Genomic DNA, 27,138 nt, shown 5'->3' with positions numbered 1-27,138 from the left:
ATTTTTGTGTTGCCTATCTGGCCGAAGCCACTCTAGGCGACATACACAATATAAATACAGAATAAAATACAATGCAGTCAACCATAACCATTTTAAATAGCAGCAGTATGGAACAATGTAGGGCAATCAATAAACAATTTAAAACAATCATAGAAAAATTAGCCCACCCCGGGGATCCCGAAGGCCTGTCCAAACAGCCAGGCTTTTAAGGCTCGGCAAAATGTATCCAGGGAAGGGGCATGGTGGAGATCAAACGGGAGGGGGTTCCAGAGAGTGGGGGCCGCCACTGAGAATGCCCTCTCTCTAGTCCCCACCAACCTAGCTGTTTTCGTTGGTGGGACTGAGAGAAGGCCCTGTGTGGCTGATCTAGTCGGACGGCTTAATTGGTGGTACTGGAGGTGCTCCTTCAGGTAAACTGGGCCGAGACCGTATAGGGATTTAAAGGTTAACACCAACACCTTGAATTGGGCCCGGAAAACAACTGGAAGCCAATGTAGATGAAATAACACTGGCGTGATGTGATCACGGCGGTGGCTGTTTGTAAGCAAACGAGCCGCCGCATTCTGCACCAGTTGTAGTTTCCGGACCGTTTTCAAGGGTAACCCCACGTAGAGCGCATTGCAGTAGTCTAATCGAGAGGTGACCAGGGCATGTACTACCAGTGGGAGCTGATGAATTGGGAGGTAGGGTTGCAGCCTCCGTATGAGGTGTAGTTGATACCAAGCTGCCCAGCTCACTGCCGAAATCTGAGCCTCCATGGACAGCTTGGAATCAAGAACAACCCCGAGGCTGCGGACCTGATCTTTCAGGGGAAGTCTCACCCCATTAAGCTTCAGGTCAACAACACCCAACCTTCCCCTGTCACCCACAAGTAGCACCTCGGTTTTATCAGGATTGAGCTTCAGCCTGTTCCTTCCCATCCACCCACTCACGGATTCCAGGCACTTGGACAAGGTCTCCACAGCCAACTCCGGTGAGGATTTAAAAGAGATAGAGCTGCGTGTCATCAGCATATTGGTGACACCGCAGCCCAAAACTCCTGATAATGGCTCCCAGCGGTTTTACATAAATGTTAAATAGCATGGGAGAGAGGATAGAACCCTGTGGCACTCCACAAGTGAGGCGCCAAGGGTCTGAAACCTCATTCCCCAATGCTACCTGTTGGTGCCTGTCAGACAGAAAGGAACGGAACCACTGTAAAACAGTGCCTCCTATTCCCAATCCCTCCAGGCGATCCAACAGGATACCGTGGTCGACGGTATCAAAAGCCGCTGAGAGATCCAGGAGGACAAGAAAGGTGAATTCTCCCCTGTCTAATGCCCTCCTATCATCCACCAGAGCGACCAAGGCTGTTTCAGTACCATGTCCAGTCCTGAAACCCGATTGGTATGGATCCAAATAATCCGTTTCATCCAAGTGTGCTGACAACTGGCTAGCCACCACTCGCTCAATGACCTTGCCCAAAAATGGCAAGTTTGAAATGGGGCGAAAGTTGTTCAAGACTTGGGGATCCAAGGAGGACTTTTTAAAGATGGGTTTTATAATTGCCTCCTTGAGGGCCAGTGGCATTACACCCTCCTTCAAGGATGCATTTACCACCGCCCTGATCCCTTCGCCCAATTTCTCCTTGCAGTTCATAAGGAACCATGATGGGCAAGGATCAATCAGGCAGGTGGTAGGCTTCACCCTTGAAAGTACCTTGTCCACATCCTCAGAAGGAAGAGGCCAAAACCGATCCCACTGAACCGGATTGCAACTGGTCAACTCTGGATCCTCTACTGCATCCACAGTGTATGGAATCGAGTTCTTCAGGTGTTCGACTTTATCGGCAAAGTGCCTTGCCAATTTGTCACAGGAAGCCTTAGAATGCTCTGGTACAGAATGCGGCGGCACGGTTGATTAAAAACAGCCGCCGCCGGGATCATATCACCCCAGTGCTGGAAGATCTGCACTGGCTACCAGTTGTGTACTGAGCCCAATTCAAGGTGTTGGTGTTAACCTTTAAAGCCCTATACGGTGTCGGTCCAGTTTATCTAAAGGAGCGCCTCCAGCATCACCAAATATGCCGCCTGACGAGATCTGCCTCACAAGACCTTCTCTCGGTCCCACCAGTTAAGACAGCTAGGCTGGTGCAGACCAGAGAGAGGGCATTCTCAGTTGTGGCCCCCACCCTCTGGAACTCTCTGCCATACGACTTTCACCATGCCCCCTCCCTGGTAGGTTTCCGCCAAGGATTGAAAACTTGGTTGTTTCAGCGGGCATACAAGTCTCCTAGATAATTTTAGTTTACAGTGTATAGATGTAGGTTGGTGGATTATAATTGTTTTATATGTTAAAACTGTATTATATGTTGTATTTTTAATTATGTACGCCGCCTAGAGTGGCCGTTCATTCGGCCAGATAGGCGGCCTAAAAATAAAATTTTATTATTATTATTATTATTATTAAAGGCTGGGGTGTTCGACATTTTTTAGCCCAGCCCGGTGTATCCAGATTGTGCCAGAAGTAGAAAGCCAGCAAAGGCAAAAATGTGAATACCTATAAGACCAGTTCTCTAACTTGTTTATAGATGCTCTCTGGATGACCCATTTGATAAGCTCTACCTCATCCATACCAAGTCAGGGCAGGTTATCGACATGATTCACTAGAAAAGACAATAATGCTGGGAAAAACAGAAGGGAGTAGAAAAAGAGGGTCAAAAAAAGAGATGGATTGAATCCATAAAGGAAGCCACAGACCTGAATTTACAAGATGTGAACAGGGCGGTTCACGACAGATGCTTTTGGAGGTCACTGATTCATAGGGTCGCCATAAGTCGTGATCAACTTGAAGGCACATAACAACAACAAACCTTCTCCCACATTTACCTTCTTCAGAAGGCTAAACCAGTGTTTGTTTCCCTATGGATAGTCATTTGTTTATTTTAAGAATTTAAAATCTGCTTTTCAAGCCAATGAATGCTCAAAGCAGAAAACAATATTAGCAACAGCAGCAACAAAATAAATATGCCAAAATGTCCAAAGAAAAATACAAAAATAGATCAGCAGTATTATGTTCTCAGCAAGGAGAATAATTCAAAGTGAACTACAGTTTAATCACACAGGGAGGTTAAAAGCCTGCTGAGAAAGAATTCTTAATTGTCCATCTGAATAGATCAAGCTCTCAAATCTGATGAACCTTAAGTGGTAATGAATTCCATATACATGGAGTAGCAAGAGAGACTATTCTGTTAGTTATCAAGGACAACCTAGCCTCTGAAAGCGGCAGTACCCTCAACAGAGATTAATTACTGGACTTCAGGGATCAGGGAGATTGATATGAAAGTAGGTGTGCCATTGTGTAAACAGGAACTAGATTATATAGGGCATCAAATGTGAGAACTTCTGGCGCATCCCAAAACAGATTGCTAACCAGTAAAACTCAAGTAATATGAGTAGCTACCACACTTCACCGCTCTTGCTGGCACATTGTAGCCCAACTAAAATTTTAGAACTGCTTTCATGGCCTGCCCCAAATACAGCGCATTGCCACAATCCAATCAAGAGGTCACCAGGGTATGCACAACAGTGGTATGATGACTCTTTTCAAGGGAAGCATAGAGCTGATAAAATGCATGCTTGGCCACAGCCTTCTCTTGAGAAAGCAGGAAAGCTGGATTCGGGGCTTCCTTCCAATCTGTGAACTTCCTCTTTCAGTGGGAATGATTCCATACAGGATAGACAATTCTACCACTTCTCTGTCTTTAGAACCACCTGTTATTAGTATCTCCATCTTCTCTGGAGTAAGTTTCACTTTATTTACTCTGATCTAGTCTGCTTCTGATATTAAGCAGATGGTTCAGAAGGAAAGGAGAAACAGAGCATGGTGTTTTTAACATTACAATTACAATCCACCCCAAAATACCTCTTCCATTGGTTTCATGAAGATATCAAAAAGCATGGGAGACAGAACAGATCTCCATGGGACACCACAAGAAAAGTCCTCTGGGAAGGAATGTTCTCCAGCACCATTTCCTGGAAGCTCCTGGTGAGGTAGGAGAGAAACTACTTCAAAGCCCAACACATGTCAAACCAGGAGGATGCCATCATCAATGGTACCAAAAACAGCCAAGAGGTCCAGGAGAATTAATAGAGTCACACTCTTCCTGCTGGCAAAGGTCATCAACCAAAACAACCAAGGCAATCTCAGTTTGAACCCAGGCCCTTTGTGACTCTCATGTTGCTTTGTCCTCAAGCAGTTGAAAAAACTCACTGCCACTCTTTCAGTCAAGCTCTCCAATCCTCAAGCCCTATTACAGTGTCTTCTAAATGTCATATTTGAAGCATGGAACCTGTTTCTACATTGTCTGATCCCACATCTCTTTAAGAACATGAAGAAACAACAACATATGTATGGGAAGTCACAAGAATTGCATGGGAAGTAATCTCTTCAGTGTTCCATCCAGGTGGCTAAGTGGTTCATGTTCCAAACAGCATCGAGTATATTGTTGCCAAAGGGAAGTCAAAGTGTTGCCCACCAGATGTTGTTGGGCTACAACTCCCATAATTCCTGACCATTGGCCCTCTGGCTGAGGCTGATGGAGTTCAACAAAATATGGAGAGCACCATATTGGCTGCCTCTACTGTTGCCACAAATACAGTAATATAATTATGATGGTACTCAATTGCTTACCTCTTGCCATGGTGAAAGTGCACCACAATATATCTTACATATTCACATTTTAAAAAAATCCCTGCACATTGGGCAGACAGTCATGAAAGTCCTGTTTGTATACACATTAGATGTTCTTCAACAAACCAACACATTTTGAGATCTGAAGAAAAATTGAAACCCTATATTCTCCAAACAGGTGTGATCTCCATAAATTGTTTGATTGTTCATTGGGAAAACCAAGACCTCACAAGACCAAGACCAACCCATCAGATATAAAATTGCTGAGTAAGAACTTTCTACTCAGTTGAGATGCTCCATAAAGCCTTGTTGTCTGTGTTGTTATTCCCATTTAGCTCTGTTTATAGGTTGGTGCTTCCATCTATCATATGGAGGTCATATAGAAATGTCCCCATTCAGGGTTTAAAATGGTTCCTAAGGTCCATAAGAAAACTTCATAAGGATAGGTTTGCTATTTTGGGGATAAACTATCTAATTTAGCCTTTCCCCCCTGCTTTTTGAGGGAAACTTTAATGCATGGTTTCCACAGGAAAGAAGATTCATCCTTTTGTTGTTGCTGTTCCAAGGAGTATTGGTTATTGAAAAATGTGAACCTTGTGAGAACACTTTTCTTTAAAGGCTTTGGTGGTTTCCTCCTCCAATGAAAAGCATAGCTTTTTGACATGCTTCTATTTCATTGGATGTTAGCTGTGAGGGGAGATTTCACAAACATGCTGATGCAAATAATGCTTCCACAACATTCTATGCAAATAAGCAAGGGATATACTACATGACCACGTGGTGGCATCACATGAGATGATGTCATCATGCCACGCCCCTCAACAATGACGTCAGAACACGAAATCACGCGGGAGTTTACACTTTTTATTTGTTGAAGAGTTGCCAGAGCAAGAGAAGAAAAGTGGAGGTAACAGGTGAGTAGTTTAGGGGGAACCTCTACAGGACTCCTAGAGCGCTACACTTTTAACACCATCCTTCCTGGAGAGTTGGTGCTGATGGAGGGAGCCAATGGGAGCCTTGGACCACGCGTCTGCTTATTGGTCAACTGAGTGGTATGCAAATGAGAGGAAACGTCACTTCCTGGGACAAATCGAGCGCCATTTTCTCTTTCTGGCTTTGGAAGGAGGGAGGAGCAGCCGGAGGTGGGTGGATGGAAGCGGGGGCTTAGTGGTGGTGCGGAGAAGCCGGGTCTGCGATTGCACGGCCGGGGAAGAGCCGCCTGGGCAATGATGCTGCTCCTGCTCTTGCAGCCGCTGATGCCTGTGCTGCTGGGACACTGAGTGGGGGCTGCAGGTCGACACCAGGAGGCGGAGCAGGGTGGGGCGGCCGCTGAATGAGTTACTGGCCGGCCGGCCGGCCGACCAAGCTGCAGCAGACGGAAGGCGGCGGCGGCTGAGGCTGCAACACATCCGCGCGCCTCAGGGAGGCACAAGCGAAGTACTAGCGGGCAGGCGGCGAGCGCCCCCTACCGCCCGGACAGGTAGGTGCAACCCTGCGGCATCTCTCTGAGATTGATTTTTCTGTCGAGGGACTCCGTCAGTCTTTACAATAAGTCAAGGTGAGTTTGCGGCAGAGAGGAGCCGCCTCGCCACACACCACCTCGGGGCGCTGCCAGCCAAGCGGCAACTCCAGCCTCCTGGGGAGTCCCTTCCTTCTTGCCGCCTTCCCGCAGGCGAACCCTGGCGGGCGTGGAGAACAGAGGACCGCGAATAGAATAAAGGGTTTCTTCGCACCCACCCCCAGTCGTGTCTCCTCATCGCTGCCTGCCGGGACCTGCCACCGGCTGTGTGATGATAAGGCATGAGGATGATCACGGTAGCCAAGTCCGAGGGCTGCCCAACAACGGAGGAATCCCAAAAGTGCCAGGGAGGCGTCCATCCCGGTGTGAATGTCTGAAACATTCGCTTTGACTCTTTTTACGTGTTTGACACCACTACCACCTCTTGCTCTCTTATGTGTAACTTCAGTGATTTCAGGAAGCCCATAAACTGCTTTGACATTTGATGGTGAGAAAAAGCGTCTGTATTTTGCATTGGTAGCAACCAACACATTTTTCAAAAAAATTCAAAACTTGTTATTGAATGCGGGGGTGGTGGTGGTGGTGGTGGTGGAAGTGTGGACTGCCTTCAAGTCCATTCCGACTTAACCGCAACCCTGTGAATAGGGTTTTCATGGTAAGCGGTATTCAGAGGTAGCTTACCATCGCCTTCCTCTGTGGGGGGGTGGGGAACTGTTAAGAATTAAGATTTTAGGAAGAGCATTAATGGTATTTTGAGTTAGAGAGATGGACTGGAATAAACTGCCCAGACTGTTTATATGCTCGTTGCTGTCTAATGGGATACTTTCTGGACTTGAGGGTTTTATAAGACTGTTTTAGGTGCTTGCTTGGTAGATAAGACAGAACCAGGATCTGACATTATAATCACTAATGCTAGTCATCTTATCCCATAGGGGGCAGATCTTGACTGACTGTTTCCACCAAGTAACCTATTTTCATGCATAAATGGAAGAGCCTGTGAGACAATTCATATTCTAGTCCGAAGTCCCTGTGAGCCTTGCAATTCAGAATCAAAGTTTTCCCATATTTTCTAAGGAGGCCTTCATCTGTTCCTAGAATTACCTGCTTTTCTGTGGTCAGAGCAGTTAACCGGATGGCATTTGGAGAGATCATGACACTTTAGGCTTGTAAGGCCAGAACCTGACTCTCTTGCAAATTATTCCAGGCATGCTGTAACATCAGGGTAGATTATTATTATTATTATTATTATTATTATTATTATTATTTAAATTTAGTAATTGTTTGTTACCCAGAGGTCTCTAAGTGACTTACAACAATGTTAATAACAAAAGCAAATATTCTATTAAAAAAACCCAGCAACAGCTCTATGCAGTCACAGAAAGCTTTGGCAGCATACTAATAACAGACAATATCAAGACTTAAGATTATAAAGAAAGGCAGGACAACCAAAAGTGCAGAGGAAGAGACAGTAAAAGTGAGGAGGGAAGAAGCCCCATGCTTGTACACATGTAAAATCATTGGAGAATGAGAGTGGTAATAGTCACAGCGCATTATAGAGACAGGCCTTGCTAGTGATAATTGATGCAGTCAGTTGATGGAGTTGGCCTCCTTGTCATCTTAGCGTATGTATTTTAAATAATATTTTAATAAAATCTACAGGAGCTGGTAAATTCTGTGGAAGCCTAATATTTTTGCTGACAAGTGTACCAGTTAATGTAGTACTTCCTAGAAAACATTACAGTGCATGTGCTGTCTGTCTTAATCTGCACTGCTCCCATGGCTATCTTGAGCAGAATGTTCAGCCCGGAGTAGACGATGAATGAAGTCAAGGCCATCATAGTTAACAGAGAGAGCTTTCAAATGTGGTGGTCCACAGAGTTTTGGTTTTTTTTCCAGATCATGATCTTGAAATGAGGAAAAGCACGCAGGAAAGATCTACAGGCATGTCTTGAATTTTGCTTGCTGTTTTGGCCCCTGCAGCAACTACTGCTGAAGAGACAAAATACCATTCAGGTTAAATGGCAGATTATCTCTTCAGCAATGCAAATTGTAGCCAAAGTAAGTAGTGAGGATCTGAGTGCACTTGAGTTTTCTCCTGTGCAGTGATGTAAACATAAAATTTCTTTACGGTTCTGTTGATCTTGATCCTTAGCTGCTCTGCCGCTCTAACTGTGTCATTTAGCTCTTTTGTCCATTTCGCTTAAGCATGATGTGGCCTTATACCTGCAATCATTGATGCACTTTTTTGGGGGGAAATCCTATGCAAATTATGATGATTTAAATAAAATAGTTTGCCTCAGAAAATTTTCAGATTCATTGAAAAATTTTCAGCTGTTCTAGAGAGTGATCTAATTTTGTTAAAAATGTTGAAGCTGCCTATTTGCAATCGGCATGCATTATTTGTTACTTATGAAATAGAAACTTTTCCATGGAAAAATAAAGCACTGAAAAAATCCCCACCCACATCATTGACTATAGTACTGTGCAAAACCTTATTCCAACATAGAATGGTGCCCAAAGCAAAATTCTGTATCATGCAATTTAATTATTTCCCATCTTTCTCTCATCACCCCGTTAACATAAAAACATGTATTTAAATTTTATTACATACCATAAAAGCAGCATTTTGCAAAGCAACTAAGAATTTGGAAATTCATCAATCCCCTTTTACAGATGAATGCTGAGGATGAGAGTGAAACAAGTCGTCCAAGGCAAGGAACTGAATCCACGCTCATGCTGGCAATCCTAAACACTTACTAGGGCGTATGCTCCACTGAATATGATGAGACTTACTTCTAAGTAAGCATGCATAGGATTGCACTTTTGAGTTCTTAAGATACAACTTGGGAACTAATGTGGCCTGGATGCTCAAGAAAAAACTTTGGAGGTGGCTGTTTAAAATGTTATCTGGAATATAGATGCTGCTGCATAACATTTCTGTGTGCATAGCAGCCCTAAGCATGCACAATAATTAAAGCTACTTAGCGAGAATGGCTTCAGAATTACTCGTCTACATACTTAGAAGTCCACAAATATTGGGACTACATCAGAGACAAGACCCTGAGTCAGAAGAAGGTTAGATCTTTGTCTGATGCCTTTGATGCCCAGAGCAACTGTGGTCTCTTCTCCTGTGATAACTCCACCACTTCAAAAGATATGACGACCGTTGCCACTACTGACTTGGGAATCCCATTTTGAACATTTGCACATGCTGATTCACTTCTGTTCCAAAGGCACCCAGAACTTTAACAATTATAAGGAGGATACAGAAATTTCATCTCTCCTGGTATTGGGTTGCCCAGCCCTGTTTGCTCTGCTCTTTCTCTCACATATGAATTAGCCCAAACACACACACCTATGTATTTTCTCACATACAAACTTGCATGCTCATACATACCAAACGAATGGAGACAAGAGAAAACAAAGGGGAGAAAGTGCTTAGTTCCGTAGTCACAGTCCTCTGCTTCCCATCTCATTGCTGCCCTAGGCCATGTGTGCACACTTTCTGCTCCCTAGCAGTGAAAGCTCTCCTAACCCAGAGACAGTTCTAGACTATCCTGGCAGACAGTTCTAGATGCAGAGCAAGCACTGGTGTGATGGGCTGCACTGTGGGGCAGGTTCCTTGCTGTGGTCTTGTCAGCTCCAGCCAGATACTGCTAGGGGAGCAGCTGTGCGTAGCACAGTTAAAAAGCTTATGCATGTCACAGTTACCAGCGTACCATCACAATTTTTTGTTCTCTACAATTTTAAATAGCCATAGTGTGCCTGGCGGCATTGAAAGGGAAGAAGTACATGCATTACTGCATCGGGTTGCACTGGGAAGCTGATTTTTAATACAAAAGTGGCTTGGTTATTCCACCTGGTGTAAGCATACTTCTCTCTGTGGCTGTCTAGAATTGCAGCCTTTCTGTTTTGTATAAGCATTCAGCCCTCTGATTATGCAGCGAAATGTCTCTCTGCAAAAGTGTGTTACCTGAATAATGAATAACATGGCTGCCACTGAATAAAAATATGAAAAACCTGAACATTGATATAATTATGAACGGTGAGGAAAAGAAGTTGGAGTCGCTTGATAAAATTGATTCGTACTCTGAAAAGCAAATACTTCAGACATGTTACAAGCCTGCAAATGTTTTTTTCTAGCCAGCCTGCTATTTACTCATAAGGATGGCTGGCAAAGGAAGGACAGAGTGTTCTGTCAATTCTCCACCAGCCCCTCTTAGGAGCAATAGCCAACTTGTTTCTATGCTGAATGCTCAGGAAGAGGCTTTGCCTTCCATGTGTCCGGCGCAGAAACACAGCTGGCTGGTGGAGCAGAGAGCTCATGATTCTGCTGCCAACTTGCTTGATTGCTGTGCTGGCCACCAGGGAAGAAGGGGCTTTGCTTCTTCCACAGCCAGCATGGAAGCTGTGAGCTGGTGGAGCAGGAACAGATCAATTTCTCTGTCCTTGCACCAGCCTAGTGCCTTAACATGCTCCCCTGGGAGGAAGATACTTTGTTTTCTAGCACTGAAGACAAGTGAGCAGGCAAAAGAGGGATGGAATGATTTGCCCCTCTATCACCAGCCTGCTCACTCACCTGGATGGAATTCCATGCTTGTGCCTGTATGGAATTCCTGGTCACTGATGGCAAGTAATTCAATACAAGGCTGTTATCTTTTTTGTGTACAATCTTAAAACTTCTAAAGCAATTGTAAGAGAAGAATAATCACAGGCTGGCTTTATTTTACAGGAAATTTGTTACCATGTCTGTCATATTGGAAGATGATTTTTTTCAAGAAGCTTGGAGGCCAAACTAAAAGTTTTACAGTGTTCCACTTTCCAAAAGACCTGGCAAATTTGGGAACCCAGGAACGTAGGAAGCTGCCTTATACTGAGTTAGAGCATTTGTCCATCTAGCTCAGTATTGTCTACACTGCCTGGCAACAGCTGCCCAGAGTTTCAGACTAGAGTCTCTCTCAGACCTGACTTGAGATGCCAGAGATTGAACCGGGGACTTTCTGCATGCAAAACAGATGTTCTACCTTTGAGCTATGGCCCTTCACTGTAAGAATATGGTCTAGAAATAATGTATCTTGGGAACATAATACTAGGTATCCTCAGAACATACCTCTTGAATAGGAGGAAATGTGGAAGTGCATATGTTACTTACAGTAGCATCTTTTCAAAGCAGGGGGATGGGTGGTGGTGGCAGGAAGCCTGATGTATGTTTGCTCTTGCAAGTAGCATTCGGCTCTGAAGACTATATGTGCCAATTATGTAACATAGCAGACAGTGAGGTAGTGTGGCTTCCTAGCTGTAGCTTTGCCTGTGCTACAGACTCTTGGTGGTGTTACATAGCATGTATATTTTGTTGGAATGTCCAGCTAGTATTGTGCCATATCACTTGGCAGGGTGGGGAAATTGAGCTAAAGAGCTGGTCTGTGTCTGAAATTTGTTCGTTGAGTTTGGCTGCTAAACTGTAATTAATACTGATCACTCAGTATGTTTCAGTAAGTTAGTACTTTGAGCTACATTGTCAGGCAAAGAGATAGATGCTGGAGGGAAAATATTGTTGCTTCATGGTGGTCTCCACTTGCAAAACAATTTTGTATTTGGGTTTCTTGCTAATGGTTGAATTACAGAATGGTTCCCCTTCAGCAGCAAAGAGTTGGAGCTATAGCATTTATGTAGAGGTGGAGTTAATGGGTTTTTTTAAAAAAACGGTGCAAATCTATGCAGCTCTGTGCATGTTACTTTGTTACTGTGTTCATTGCACCTGTATTGGAATTATTTTTATAATGTTTTAAATATGTTTTTATTGTTTTATTGCTTGTTTGCTGTCTTGATCTCCTTTGGGAGAAAGAGCAGGATATAAATTTAAATAACAGTAATAGGACTTATTTCCAGGTAAGTGTGCATAAGAATTGGATCCGTCCTGTGGTAGACATAAGTATACACATAGTACTTGTAGTCTGCCACAGAAAGTGTGAATTGGCCCTTAAATTTAATCAATAAATTACTCATTTGTTAAAATATGCAATAGCGAAAGTTAAATTAATCTGAACTTTAAAAATACGCAAACACATTTTGAAATAGTACATTTAACAGTATTATGTATAGATGTTTCTATGTTCATGGTTATGTCCTCTTCTGTCTTCTAGGCAAAGCACAACATGCTTCAAATTCCTGTGCAAAATCTTGATAATATAAGGAAGGCTAGGAAGAAAGTGAAGGGCATTCTTCGGGATATTGGGCTGGATAGCTGCCAGGAGTTACTTCAGGTAAGGAGAAAACATTAAAACAATATCAGAAGACCTTTGTAGTTCTCTCTCATTGTTCTGAAGTGATCACATGAGTCTGTAAGTGTGGAAATTTTTTATCAAAATAAGTCCTCCTTAGGTAGGGATCCGATAAATAGGATTCTAGATTCCTTGGGAAATACTGCTTTAAAAAGAGCAGAGATCAGAGAACCAATTTCAGTACAATTGTTAATGCATAAAAGCTCATGAGATTGCTTGTAAGTCATGGTGTGACTGCCAAACATCGCTGGAATCTGTCTTTCTTTGAGTGATTGCTTAGGTCTGCAACTGTCTTTGTAGGATTCTATTTGGGGATTTACTTGTAGCATGTACAGTGACTTTTTTGAGAGAGAGATGAAAAGGTAGTGTTGCAAATTGTAATTTGTTATTTATCTATTTTATATATTTTAATCTTGTATTTCATTCAGTGTGATCCCTAAATGATCTCTTATGAAACATTACTTGATCATTTCGTGTATCTATTTTTCTTAAATAAACATGGAACTAAGGGAAGGCATTGGTTAGCCTGGAAGAAAGAAAGTAGGAGATGCTAATATACTACTTTGGCTTATCAAGAAGCAACATTTACAGAATGCACAACTCTTGCAGTACTTGCAAGGCAAGAGGAAGTGCAAAATATGGTAGGCCAGTGCATATGAACAGAATGAAACAGATTTTTGTCTGGCTTACAGATTCAAGCAAATTGGGGTTGAGCGCATTAACTTGAAGCTGCAAAAATTACAGCATTTAAAACAAAGATTATACACTTCAAGGACAGTGATCTTGCTATGGGCAGGTCTGTGCCGTACATTTAAAGTACATGACTTTCCCAAAGAATCATGGGAACTATAGTTCGTTAAGAGTGCTGGGAATTTGTAGCTATGTGTGGGGAAAAAAACAAATCTGAGTATTCTTTGGGGGAAGTCATGTGCTTTAGGTGTGTGCTGGATGCACTTTAAACATATGGTGTGGAACTGCCCTCTTTCAGTCATTTAGAAAGACTGGGCACTCCCACTCCCTCAGTTAATCAGTGAGAGAATAATAGGACAGAGGCAATGTGACTCCAGGGCACTGGTGACTGGGATTATCTAAGCTCCTTCCTGGATAAGTGGATGGTAGGACACCCTTTAGATAATTTTGGCTTTGTTGTCTCAGGTGCTTGGCTGGCTGCTGGGGAGGGGGCTGACATGCGTTTGTGATGAACTGCTACAGAGTAATTTAGTCATCACTTCGCTTTAATTATTTGTTGGCATGGGAAATAGTACTGTATTAACAATTTTCTGAATTTTGACAAAATGGGGGGGAGAGTAAAACAGAAGAATGGAATAGTAGTTTCAGCAATGTAAAGGAACAGAACTTAGTTGTGTGATGTTGGAGATTCTGGAAATAGCATGCACAGTGTAAATAAAGATGACCAGCTAACTAGCGTGGGCGAGTTTGCTTGCTTGCTTAAATGTATTGTAGAGTGCAAGCAACTCAGACACTGTGGCTGGCTTTGTAGTAGCATTTTGTTCTTACTGCTGTTGCTCCACCCCTAGTTACTGGCTAGTTTATTGCTGTGCAGTGAAAGCCTAACCCTCCATTGCTGCAGTGTTTTGTCACTATTTCCTTTGTTTATAGAAATAGTTTAGTATGTTCTCAGAGTCTTAAAGGTTTATTCATATGGGCGATGTTCCAAACAGATTAGCAAAATAATTTTTACTCTTTAGGAAAAATGTCAGGCTTTTAAAACAACTTTTTTAAAAAACCTTCAATGTATTTGTTAAGCCCCTGAAGCTCTCTTGTGTTTTTATTAAAGGTTATCCGCATGTGTTTTGAAGTAATATTTTTTAATTTTTTAATTTAATCCTCTTTCAACAAGCCTTTTAAGCTGAGACCTTATTCTAGTCTGCTTCTGTGTTGGAATTGCTTTTTAATATGTTTTTAAACCTTTAAAAAAAAACATTTTTTAACCTTTTTTTAAGATGTCTTCAAAGCTTTTTTAAAGAATGTTTTCAAAGTTGTTTTGTTTTAATGTATTTTAAAGTCTGTTTTTATGATGTTTTAAAGTGTTTTTATGGTTTTGTTTGCCGCCCTGGGCTCCTGCTGGGAGGGAGGGAGGGATATAAAGCAAATAATAAATAAATAAATAGTTGCATGTATACATGTGCACATTATAATCTAATGCAAAATTAAGTGAAAAATCATAAAAGCTCAGTTTATACTTTGAAATCAAGGTCAATCAAACACATTCCATTAGGACACTTCATTCCATAATGCACACAGAACCGTAACTTTGAGAGTTATGACTATAGTACAGTAATAGTTTCTTATCAAGTCTTTTCTAATACACCGTTTGTATGCATTTTTAAAAGTAGCCTAGAAAATTGCAACTGTTTTAATCCTTCAGATTACATAAACAACACTTTGAACAGAAATCTTAAACCTGAAATCTTAAAACCATGGAGAAAAGGCAGTGAAGACAAGCTGTTCATTAAGAAAACTCTAGCTGTAAGACTATAGTTTGGTGGAATACCTTGCCATCTCAGTGTTGCCTTCCACAGATTACTAACATAGAAGGAACTTGATTTAAGTAGTGTGGGCCTACCACTTGACAAGGCCACCAACCTTTACCACACATTAGAATCCATGGTAGAAAAACTAGCAACATTTTTTTCAATTTAATTTTGCAATTGTATCCAGTGCTACATGAATGGCGTTCCACTTGCACAGTGGGACTTCCCTTTCCTCTTCTCTACCCATGCACTCTCCATATGTCCTCTAGATGGTGTCCCAGAGGCTGCAGAGAAGGGGGGGGAAGTGGAACTCTGCTGAGTGAATGGCACAGCAGCACTGGATACAACCCTTAGTTTATATCAGCAGAATTACATTCTTCATTTAAAACTGTATAAAATGGGAGTTTTTTAGTTGTTTGCTACTTTTAGAATTCTTTGTTCTCCCTTAGACTCTGAAACGTTTTGACCCAGGAGAAAAGTATTTCTGCAACACTTCATGGAGTGATGTGTCTCTTTGGGAGTCTGTGGCCAAAAGAAGGGTATGTTTATTAATTACAGTTTTCAGAACACTGTGCCAAGGATCCAGAGTAGAGATGTGAAGGGCCAAGGGAAAGACTTTTCCCCCATTTTTTTCTGAAGTCTTTTTTTTCTGAAAAATTGAAAAACTGTTGGATTATGAAATATTTTCTTCTAGAATGATGAACAAAGGTTTTCATGACAAGGTGTTCATATATTTAGTACCCCCAAAATGATTTCTAGAAACTGTGTAGCAGGAAGACTTATGTAAGATGATGTACAGTATCAGATCATTACAGTTTCTGTACACTGAAGGCAAGCTAGTTTGTAAACTGAGCCAACTCTCAAATGCAAGAGCAAGATGCATTTCTGCCTCAAGGGGGCACTGCCGTTCTCATGAACGAAGGAAGAATGTTTGTGTCTTCTTTGCTTCTGGGCTTAGCCTCTTGTTGGCATAGTTGGTGGATCTGTTTTTGTCCTCTTGGCTAGACCTCAGAGGATTGGGAGAAAGTACAGAACAACAAAAAGAAGCTGAAAGTATACTTAACTGAAAGGTAAGAGTTTAAATTTATCTGAATTCAGAAAATTGAATCATTTAAAGTGCATTAGTATATTCCTTATGTAAATCATAATTAAATTCCTCCTAATCTGATATTTTTTTGCAACCCTTTCCCCAACCGCAGCTTAGGGTTTCCTTGCAAGCTAGCCACTAAATTATTTCCCCCCCACCCCCTCAGCAAAATGACGAGACCAACATCTACATATGGAGGCATTTCCACAAGTTCTTCTGACAAAAAAAATGTTTGCAAATAATGTCAAATGAAATATGCATTTCCAAATGCTACTAGGGTGACAAAACACATCCTTGTATGTAAGAAGTGTCCTGTAGACATTAGAAAACCCTTCTTGCATCTAAGTGAGGACCATAATGATGAAACTGTAGGTAGCTTTTTCCAGTGATCTCGTTTCACAAGTCCTCTTTCTGCTCCTTCTGTAACATCAACATCATCACAAGTGGTTGCCCCATCAACATTCTCAAGTAAATAAATATTGCAAACAGCTGCTTCCAAAAACTGCTCAGTAGCTTCAGTTGTAGACAAGATACCTGTAGATCAGGAAAAGTTTTACCAAGCTCTTGCTAGAGCAATATATATTTCTGGAACTCTGTTGTCAATAACTGAAAATGTATGCTGGCAAGCAGGGCTGTGAAGCCGGAGTCATGGAGTCGGGAGCAATTTTGGGTGGAGTCAGAGTCGGTAGAAATGTACCAACTCAGACTCCTTCATAAATGGCAAATATAGATTAATTAGTAATAACAAATTTACTGTAGTAAAATGGTAGCACAAGGCATTTCATCACCACCACGTGAATCCAGAGCTTGGAAAAGTTACTTTTTTGAACTACAACTCTCATGAGCCCAATCCCTGGGGCTGATGGGAGTTATAGTTTTAAAAAGTAACTTTTCCAAGCTCTGGATTCATGTGGTGATGAAATGCCTTGTGCTACCACTTTACTACAGTAAATTTGTTATTACTAGTAATATACATTTGCCATTTATGAAGGAGTCGGACTCGGACAGTAGGAAAATAGAGAAGTCGGAGTTGAAGATCTGGCGTACCGACTCCACAGCCCTGCTGAGAAGAAGCTTTGAAATCGCTAAGACCAGTATACTGTTTGCCCAGCAGACATTTTTTGAACAAGCCTCTTAGAATCAGAATATGAACAGGTAATAGAAACTGTGCAAGGAAAAATCAACAAAGTGTTCTATTATGCAGTTCTTACAGATGGATGGCCAAATGCGAGGGGGAAGGAATCATGAACTTGTTGATAACACCTCAACAGAAGCATTGAAACAGGAGAGAACAGACATACTGCAGAGTATATCAGTTTTAAAATTAGTGAAGTCCTACAGAGTATTGGGAGTGGTAAATTATTTGCTTTGTAATATGAAAGCAGCATGGGAGATCATAATGGATAAATATCCACATATTACTGCAATAGGATGTGTGTCCCATGGCTAAACTTGCTTCTTAATGACATCGTGAACCTGGACACCCTTCAAAGGATCTGTAGAAGAGCAAAAGAAGTTCTAAAACATCATATTGTAGCTACAGTCCTCGAGAAGAAGCAAGAAGATTGCGAAGAATAAAATAGTGACACTGAAGCTCTAGTAAAACTCGATGGGGTGGACTGGTGATCTCCTTTGGAAGTTTACTTAAACAAAGAAGCTCTTCAAGAAACAGTAATAGTTGAGAATCTTAAAGTATGTAGAAGTATAAGGAACACTGCACTTGATGAGGATATCTTCTGGGTTCAGTTGCTGAACTCCCTGAAAATTCTGAAGCCAATTTCTTTAGCAATTACTGCATCTGAATCACAGTGCAATTTTGTCAGAAATTCCTTACCAAATGGCTGAGATAAACTGTTTTTGAGAATCTAAGTGTATCTCCACTTATAAGTATTTACAAGAAGAAAGTAAAGTGAAAGATTTTTTAAGAAATGGAAGAACTTTGTTATCCTATTCATGCCACTGCAAGTCCATTGGATTCAAAATTCCAAGGCAGAAAAGTAAGTGATGGTAGCACTGCTACTGCATTTGATTGGCTACAAAACAAGCAGCACATTTAGGACATGATGTTGGAAATGTTGCAGAACACAGACCATCTTCAAGGATTTGGTCCAGGAATGCATTCTGGGATTCTGCCAAACATATCCTATCCTTCCTGCAACATGGTGGCAAGGCCTTCGCGTAACACAGCCTCTGATTCCTCTTGCTTTTTGTCTACTTCAGATTCCTCCACCTTCTGCAGCATGTGAAAGAAACTCACACCAAATCAAGAAATAAATGGACATATGAAAGGGTAGAGAAGTTTGTTTCAGTTTGGGTAAACCTTCAGTTTTTAGAAGTCCCTGATAACTGTGATGGTGACAAACATGAAGAAGCAGGAAATGATACTGATAGCAATAGCGCAGAAAATAAGACTGATTAAATTTCATGTATATTCCTTGAGTCTTGGTAGCCCTCTCTTTTTCTCAGTTCTTTTTAAAGGAATGAGTGCTCTATGTCTGCTTGTCACTGTGAAGGACTAGGAGACATAATCATTTTCTTTGTTTTACTCATGTTGATTGTTTCTTCTGTTTTAATTGTTTTTTTGCTTGGCAAAACCAAAGAGGTTCCTTACAATTCAAGAGCTCGTAGCTCCATTTGTAACAAAAAATAAATAAAAATTTGAAAAAGTAAATTCAATTTCTAATTTTTATCTGAATAAACTGTACTTTTAATATACCAAACATGAGTTTTATGGGTTTTAGTTTAAGTTATACATAATACATTTTATGTTTCTAAAGTAACAAAGTGACTTTCAACTTTCAATTTGTAAAGGGTGCTATATATATATATAAATTACATATTTTTCCATTTCCCCCCAAAATTTGGTTTTTTCCCGACCCCTCCCACAAAAGAAATAGCTAATTTCCCCCGTGGCTTAAGAATTTCTGAAAATTTTGCATCTCTAATCCAGAGTGCTATTTAAATGAGCCCAATAGTTTTCATATATCTAGTGGGTTTTTTTAACCCTTTTGCTTTGTTCAGTATATCACAAACTACTACTGAAATGCCTATCAATTTCAGAAGCTGGTTGCCATATAGCAAGAGGTGTGTGTGCTGTTCTTAAGTCCAAAGCCCTTTTGGCCCCTTGGAACTTTTGTGTATTTTGTTTTAAAGGATGTCATTATAAAGACTGATTGGAAGATGAAAAAAAATGATGGGGTCTTATTATGGTTTCAGATTAATTCCTGTTGATTGACTAATGCATTCTGTAATAGCTTTCTCCTTGTTGGTTGGAATCCAATTGATGTCCTCCCTCCCAAACTCTCTGGAACAGATTTGGGAGCAAGGGAGGGAATTGCTGAAAATTAAATTGCCTTCTTCCACTGATTGATGCTCTAGCAGTGAAATGACACCAATTCAATTCCACTCTTTGTCATTTTTACCAGTTCTTTTCAGAACCAAATGGAAAGTAGCTGAGCCACTTGCTGCTCTTCCAAGCTTCTGAAACAGAAGGTTTACCCAGATGGGCAATAAGTACTATTTGGTTGGGGTTTTTTGAACTTCCAGTAGATTGGCATAGCTGCTGTCCCCCAGTACCAATTACAGCTTTTGAGAACTTTTCCTTTTGTGAAAAATGCCCTGTTTACATTTACATTTTCTGTCTAATTTGGTGGTCCATAGACTTAGACAGACATCCCTGTTTTTTCCTTTTACTCACCCAGATAAGTTTATGGGAATATAGCATTCCTCTCATCCTAGGTGCACGTCCCCTTCCATTTTTTCTTCCATTTATTTGTCTTCCTGGAATAAGCTACAATGTGCCAGTAACAAAATTTGTAGATCATTTTGCTTGTTCCACATATGCTTTGTATAGTTATGTAAGCATATTATTGATGAGAAAGTTGTATTCAAATGAATGCATAAGATCTTGACTTTTTTAAAAAAATTCTCCATTGGATGTAGAATGTTTTATCTCCTTAAGAAACATTTATATCGACATTTATATCGACTGCCTTTCAATACCTCTGTACTCTTATTCAACAACCAACATAAATATGCCTTTTGTAGGTACCTGCTGAGTAACTACCCCTTTTTCTTGTTTTGCAGAGATACAGAACAAATCCATACTGCTGTAGCCTGTGCAAGTTCTCATCAAAATTTCTTTCTTCTTTCAAAAACCACTTGAACCGTTACCATGAAGATGAAGTTGATCAAGAGTTAGTTGTTCCTTGCCCAGAATGTGCTTTTGCTTCTCATTCCAAAGTAGTGGGGAAACACCTTCGCATGTTTCACTCCAAGAAAAAAATACAAAACTATAATGTGAGTGGTGGCATGAGACAATTCCGGAGTGATGCAGTAAACTTCATATGCCAGAAATGTCAGTTTACAGACACATTATACTACAATACAAAGAAACATGTGTTGGTAACCCACTTCCAAAGCCTAATAAGCACATATTTTGAGGAGAGACCCGATGAAAGCGAAGAGAATTTTACAGATCACTACTGTAAAAAGTGCAATGCTTTTGCAAACAGCCGGGATTCTTTAATATATCACGTCTTGACATCTGAAGTACACAAAGACCTGGAGAATATATTGAGGCCTGTAATTTCAGTGCAGCCTAAGAAATCAGGACAAGCAAAGTCACTGCAGATTGTCAGTATTGCTCCCAAGCCTTCCACAGCTGGAGCCACTCCATCACTAATACCTACGACTGCCTCAGTGGGTTCAGTCTCTACTACATCATGTATCCAGCTTTCACTTCCATCAGTCAATCAAAATATGGTGCCGACAAAAGCAGTCCAAAACACCGTTGGACCAAGTGCCTCCAGTAGCTTGACACATCCATCTTCGGCAACTTCAGTTGCCCAGTCACGTATTACACTTATGTCTAATCCTTGCCCAGGAGGTCAGAATAATGTGACTCTTCAATCAGCAGTTCCTCAACCGGTCTTTGTTTCTCATCGACTTCCTGTGAAACAGCCTGTGAGACCTGGGGTTTTCTGCCTAAACCAGCCTCCTGGGACCTTAAGTCGAGCTGTTCCTCCAGGAGTCATTTCATTCACTCGGCCTGTCAGGCCTACTCTTCTTCCTGTTAATCAATCTATTAGGACCGTCAGCAGTCCAGTTGTGCCAGGGGCTCTCCCTGTGTCTCAGCCTGCTGGATCTCTGAATAGACCCATTGGGGCTAGTGCTATTCCAGTAAATGGGCCTTCTTCACCTGGGGTCCTCACTGTAAATAGACCTGTAGGTAGTTTGACCCAGCCCGGTGGTCCTGGGGTTCTTCCAGTGACCCAGGCAATCTCATCGGGGGTTCTTCAGTTTAATCATCCTGTCGCACCGGGGGTTCTTCCTGTAAACCAATCAGTTGGGCCTGGGATTCTCCAGTTTAATCAGCCTGTTGCACCAGGAGTACTTCCTGTAAATCAGTCTGTCAGACCTGGAGTTCCTCAGAATGCTACTCTACTTACTGCGGGACCTATTCTTCGGCAGTTAATTCCAACTGGCAGACAAGTTAATGGGATACCTACATACACCCTTGCCCCAGTTTCAATGGCTTTGCCTGTGCCAGCTGGTGGTGGGGCGACAACAGTTCCACCACCTCAGGTGCCTGTTCAGCTGATGCCGTCTGGTGCAGTTACTCAGCAGACTCAGGCTCCAGCTAATGTGCCTTCTTCTGTTGTAGTAGCTTCTTCGACAAATACCCTTGCCAAGACTTCTACTTCTGCTTCTGCAATGAGTCTGGCCCTTAAGCAGGCTAAACAGTGGAAGACCTGTCCTGTTTGCAGTGAGCTTTTCCCATCAAATGTCTACCAGGTGCACATGCAAGTAGCACACAAATGCAGTGCAGGAAAGACGGCGGCTAATCTCAATACAGACAAAGTTGCAGCCTGTGCACCTTTTCTGAGGTGGCTAAAAGATAAGACAGTCAGGTGTTTTTCTTGTAAATGTTTTCTCTCTCAGGCAGAGCTTATAAAACATATTTTCACCCATGGATTAGCTTGCCTGTTTTGCACCAGTACTTTCCATGACCTAAAATACCTTGTGGATCACACCAGAACTGTGCATAAGGGAAAGAAGAAACTACACACAGATTATGATGACAAGGGGTTTCAGCTTGAGAGTGATTCTGAAGGTGACCTGTTGTTTCCTCACTTTGACTTCAATATAACTTCAAAAGAAGAACTTTGTGAAAAAGAAGTGCACCTAGCAGTACTTGCTGGGGTAAATTCAAGGACACTTATTCCACTGTACATCAAACTGCAATGTGAGACTGGTGATATGAATAAAGGCAATAAGAAAGTCTCAACTTGCCCTTTTTGTTATGGTACTTTCACTAGCACAGAAGCCTATGAGATCCATTTGAAGGAGAGGCACCATATCATGCCAACGGTGCATACCATTTTAAAGTCTCCTGCTTTCAAGTGTATCCATTGCTGTGGTGTATACACTGGTAATATGACTCTGACAGCTATTGCTGTGCATTTGCTGCGCTGCCGGAGTGCTCCCAAAGATAGCACCCCGGCTGTGAAGATGCAGCTTGAACTCGGTGAGAAGAATGATCTTCCACTTGTGAATGGTGAAAAGCAGGATGCTACTTCTCTCTCAACAAAGAGGAAACCACCTGATCACCTTTATGATGTTGCAGAGGATGAAAGGAATGACGACCAACCGTTCCTGATTATAAACAGCGGCACAGCCCAAGTTCCAGCAAAGGAAGTGAATTTTGTGCCTTCCAAACGACAAAAGATTGATCATAAGTCTGAAACGAAAGGACAGCCCTCAGTTGAGGATCTTCACATTTTAGCATTAAATCCAAAGCCATTCCAGCATAGTTCAAATGAAGTTCAAAAACGGTTTCTTGCAGATTATTTTCACAAGAAGCCATATCCCACTAAAAAGGAGTTAGAATTACTGTCATCCATTCTGTGTGCATGGAAAGCTGATGTTGCATCATTTTTTGGGAGAAAGAGACACACCTGCCTGAAGGCAGTAAAAAATCTTAAGCCATCTGTGCTTTTGGGTTTCAATATGTCTGAACTTAAAAATGTGAAGCACAGTTTGAGCTTAAAATGTGAATTGGAAGAGTTGTAATTTAAAAAAAAAAAAAACTAATATAAGGCAATCAAGATTGCATATTGAGCAGCTGTCTCATTGACTTAGTTTTTCATGATTACTAAAATATTAGTACACAATGCTTCATTCAATTTGGGCAGCGTGCGTTGTGGCAGTGGGGTACAGTATTGCATACCTCTGTTTTTTGTTCTTTATTTTTTGTTTATGGAGTAGTTTCTCTACCCATGAGTTTTTATACAATTGTGTAACAAATTTCCTGGTGTTGTTTTTTTTAAAGTACCAATGTTTCTAAAAATGTATAGGCTGGGTAAAATATTAAAACTGTTAAGATGGCCATAATAATAAAAAAACCCTTAAAAATTAAGATGGTTAACTTCTAACCTAATCTTCATATTGCCCTCCAAAATAACACCAAATTTCCCAGTGGCAGGAGTAACAAATGTGACAACCTTGATTAATAAAAAAAATACCATTTGTCACCTGTAGATATTAGTCGAAATTGACTTGATGGCACATAGCAAGATATGAAACACGTCAGCCAAGGATTTGCAAGCACTGTTCCTGAACTTTTTGTTCCCAATAAGAAATTCTGAAGGCTTATGTAAAAAGTGATGTCCTTTTTTTTTCTCCTGAAGTTTTAACTTTTGTTTTCCAAGCCTTGATTTGCATCTTGAAATAAATAAAAGGAACTGCCAAATTAATATTAGGCTATAATGACGATACATTCATATGGCTCTGTTGGTTGCTGAGAGCACTCTGATGACATAGCATACTAAGAAGCACTTGGCATTGTACACTTATGGTTGCTGCTCACTGATTGTCCTGCTATTGTGCTAGCAAATACTTCAAAGCAAACTTTATAGTAGCCATTTAACAAACACTTCTGTATGGCTATGCTGCTTCTATTTGGAGCAAGGAATCAAAGGCATTTACTTCAACAATGCTAGCTCAGTGCAGGCCCCGTGCGTATTCAAGTTTATCATGGCATTTGAACCAATGCTGACGAAAGCTCTTACTATCATTATAGTAGCTTAATTATTGATTGTGTCACCCAGATGACAACTTTGTCTAAGTTAGGCAAGAGATTGAATAAGCAGAGTGAGTATTCATTACAAACAAAATAAACCTGAGAGCAGTAGGTGGTTTTCTTACAGCTTCTCTTGTATGTTTTGGCATCTCTAAATAAAAAAGACTATTGTTTTAACCACTATAAGATCAATGACCTACTATTCCAACTTAAGTAGGACACATTATTATTGTAGCATCAAGAAAAGAATATATTTGGTGTGCTGACCTTACATTGTTTTCTAGTTATGTGTCTTTTATGGCAAGGGATTTTCTTGTTTTAGTGAAACTGCATGTAAATAACTGCAATTTAAGAAGTTGCATTATAGACTGTTCCAATTTCTATAAAAGTCAAAAAAATGTAAGAGGACTTTTTTTGGTTTGGTTTCTATTCTTTAATGCAGCCTCCTTTGACAGTGGTTAATGCCAGTGGGAGTACTGATATGGACTTGCAATCCATTCACCTGTAGGCCTAGATTATTTACATCTGTTTCAGCACTGATACTTCTGTATGTGCAGAAACTGGCAAAAGGGATGGATGAAAGGATAAGCCTGCCACTCAGAGAAGAGGTTGGTGATTACTATTACTTATCTTTGATCTTCATCCAGATATGGGAACATGGTCAGAGGATGTGGAATAGTATCTTTCCCACCATCACTTGCATGAGCATTGTGGGAAGATTTGGGCTGCAAAAATAGTGGCAAAAGAAACACTAGTGCCTGAACTAGCTTTTATCTGAAACCCCATATGCTGAAGGCAAGTACAAAAGAAAAATTGCTGTAGACATTAAAACCTAATTTAAGGGGAGAAACATCTGTAAAATTGGGTACACCAAAATACAAATGTATTTGTTCACTGTACACTAAGTTCAACTTGGCCAAGGTTAATATATATATGCTTATTTTACAAAGTTGGGAGATAACTTATATTATAGAACATACTTATTGTGCTTGGCTCCCACTAGAGGGCATGTATGATGCACCAAGAATAGAAGGGAATAGAGGTGCTGCTTTGGTGAAGAGCTCCTTCTATTTCTCTAAATGCTGAGGATTATGAAGAAGGGAGAGAAGCACAGAACAAAGCTTGAACTTCTTACAGTAGAGAGAACCTGGTCTATTAGTGTTAGAGCACTGAATTTTTTGGCTTCAAATAAACCACGTTTTCAATTTTAGATGTGTTCAGAAGATTTTTTAAAAATGTTATCGGGCAGAATTCAAGCAAAAACCTTTGGGAATATGTCTCTTGTATATGGTATCTCTGGCATAGTTGGCAGAAGCAAGCAGTAAAACTCTTCCTGGGCAGTACCACTTCAGGCCAGTGTTGTGTGTTTGGATATACAAATGGGGCAGGGGGGTGAGGAGGAGAGAGAAACTTTCTGTCCATGTATGTTGTTGAAGAAGGCCAGGCTGGATCCACTTTCCTGACGTGGTCTTCTACATGAGGCATGGGTCTCCACCCCCCCATGGGAAGAGCATTTAACCATAGCATCCCACTTTGAAATGACAGAGTTAAGAAAAAGCTTTATCACTTGAGTCTGCTGAATATATACTGTGGGCTTTTTGAGTCTGTAGAGAGTTATGTTAATCATCTAATGTTTGAGCATGATCATACTGTCTAGGAAGGAACTACATTCTCCCTCCGCATCAATAGCCTTTTTACCGGACTAAATAACTGATTACTGAGGTTGCAAAAAGTACTTGCACACTTTGGTAGTTAGGTTTTGCACAATAGTCTTATAGCAGCCTTCTGTTAAGTTTCTAAACATGGCACCACAGCAAGTTCACATTCCATAATCATTTTTAAGATGTGCCCTAGTTCCTATGACAACATGAGAGCAAAGTATCTACATTAATGTCCTCTTGACACATCATAGGCATAATCTAAACACATCAATATGTGTTTTTTAAGCCACAACCACTTCATGTGCAAACATGCACAGAATTGACACAAGCAGCTTAAGGTTTCTTTAATCAGGTAACACCCATACTGAAACAGATCTAACTGAAGATCAGGATATGCTTTACATAGTTCCTTGTCCTCAAACTGTGTGTGTCAATTGCTACTTAACAGCATTCCCTAACGTAGCTGTGGCTCCAGATGTTGTGACTCCGAACTCCCATCAGCTCCAGTGCATATGACTATTGTGGTCAGAGAGGTTGGAAGTTACAATCTAGCAACATCTGGAGGGCCACAGGCCACCCAGCCTTAAATTGCCTTCAGGAAAGATGAAATGGAAGACTTTCATAAAATAGAAAATCCAATAACACAGGGAGCTCTAGCTCTGCATTTTATTTATTGCATGAAAACCTGGCTTTGTCCTGCATCCAGACAAGACCTATTGTTCCCCCCCCACACACACACTTAAAAGAAGTATAAAAACATGGAAGCACAAAATTTTTTAAATGGTCAATAAAGCACCTTAATACGTTAAAAAAAAAGCCCAGACCCTTTTGCCTGCTCATAAGTTGCTCAAAAAAAGATATGTTAGAAAAGCAAGGTGAAAACGAGTCAATTGAAAAAAGCCAAAATGAAAAAGGTGTCTTGTGGAGATGCTTGACTGTAGGAACGGATGCCAGATGGAAAGGGTTCTCAGTGGTTGGGACAAGGAGCATAGACAATGAATAGAAAATAATGTAATTAGAAGATGGGTACCTGTGGCCCACTCCCATCAGTCCCAATCAACATGGCTAATGATCAGGGATGATGGGAGTTGTAGTCCAAAAGCATTGGCAATGCCACAAATTCCCTATTCTGATTGAAGGTTTCAGGGAAGAGCAGTTGGAGAAAGAAGATACAGCGAGGCAAGAGCATGGAGACATTTGAAAGCAAGTACAAGCAGGTTAAAGTGAAGACAAAAATGAAGCCAGTAAAGAAAGTGGTATGAAGAAAAAGTGGAACACTTAACATAGGATAAGCAACATTTGGGCCAGAACTGATAGGTTTAGGATTTTATTTTTTTTAAA

At 41.0% G+C, this 27,138-nt stretch overlaps 1 protein-coding gene across 6 annotated transcripts; it reads left to right on the top strand.

Annotated features, from left to right (window-relative positions):
- Nucleotides 1-5,501: 5,501 nt before the first annotated feature.
- ADNP2 (ADNP homeobox 2) lies at nucleotides 5,502-25,346 on the top strand. Of its 6 annotated transcripts, XM_061593575.1 has the most exons (6): nucleotides 5,759-6,151; nucleotides 8,087-8,248; nucleotides 10,923-11,236; nucleotides 12,334-12,453; nucleotides 15,416-15,505; nucleotides 20,140-25,346. In XM_061593575.1, exons 3-6 carry the CDS (start codon nucleotides 11,165-11,167, stop codon nucleotides 23,125-23,127), a joined length of 3,270 nt encoding a protein of 1,089 aa, XP_061449559.1. In that variant the 5' UTR covers nucleotides 5,759-6,151; nucleotides 8,087-8,248; nucleotides 10,923-11,164; the 3' UTR covers nucleotides 23,128-25,346. The 6 variants fall into 6 exon arrangements, with proteins under 6 accessions (XP_061449574.1, XP_061449559.1, XP_061449561.1 ...); XM_061593577.1 differs by lacking the exon at nucleotides 10,923-11,236; XM_061593576.1 differs by lacking the exons at nucleotides 5,759-6,151; nucleotides 8,087-8,248 and adding an exon at nucleotides 8,898-8,989.
- Nucleotides 25,347-27,138: the final 1,792 nt, after the last annotated feature.

This window comes from Rhineura floridana, chromosome 1 (assembly GCF_030035675.1).
Source record: "Rhineura floridana isolate rRhiFlo1 chromosome 1, rRhiFlo1.hap2, whole genome shotgun sequence".
Lineage (NCBI taxonomy): Eukaryota > Metazoa > Chordata > Lepidosauria > Squamata > Rhineuridae > Rhineura > Rhineura floridana.
This window is presented reverse-complemented; position numbering and strand designations above follow the sequence as displayed.

What these genes read in the sequence shown, in the direction of transcription:
- ADNP2 (XM_061593575.1), top strand. Translation starts at nt 11,165, where the DNA reads ATGCCAGAGATTGAACCGGGGACTTTCTGCATGCAAAACAGATGTTCT. An exon ending in GCTGCCAGGAGTTACTTCAG is followed by an intron (nt 12,454 to 15,415) that starts GTAAGGAGAAAA and finishes GTTCTCCCTTAG; the next exon opens with ACTCTGAAACGTTTTGACCC. An exon ending in AGTCTGTGGCCAAAAGAAGG is followed by an intron (nt 15,506 to 20,139) that starts GTATGTTTATTA and finishes CTTGTTTTGCAG; the next exon opens with AGATACAGAACAAATCCATA.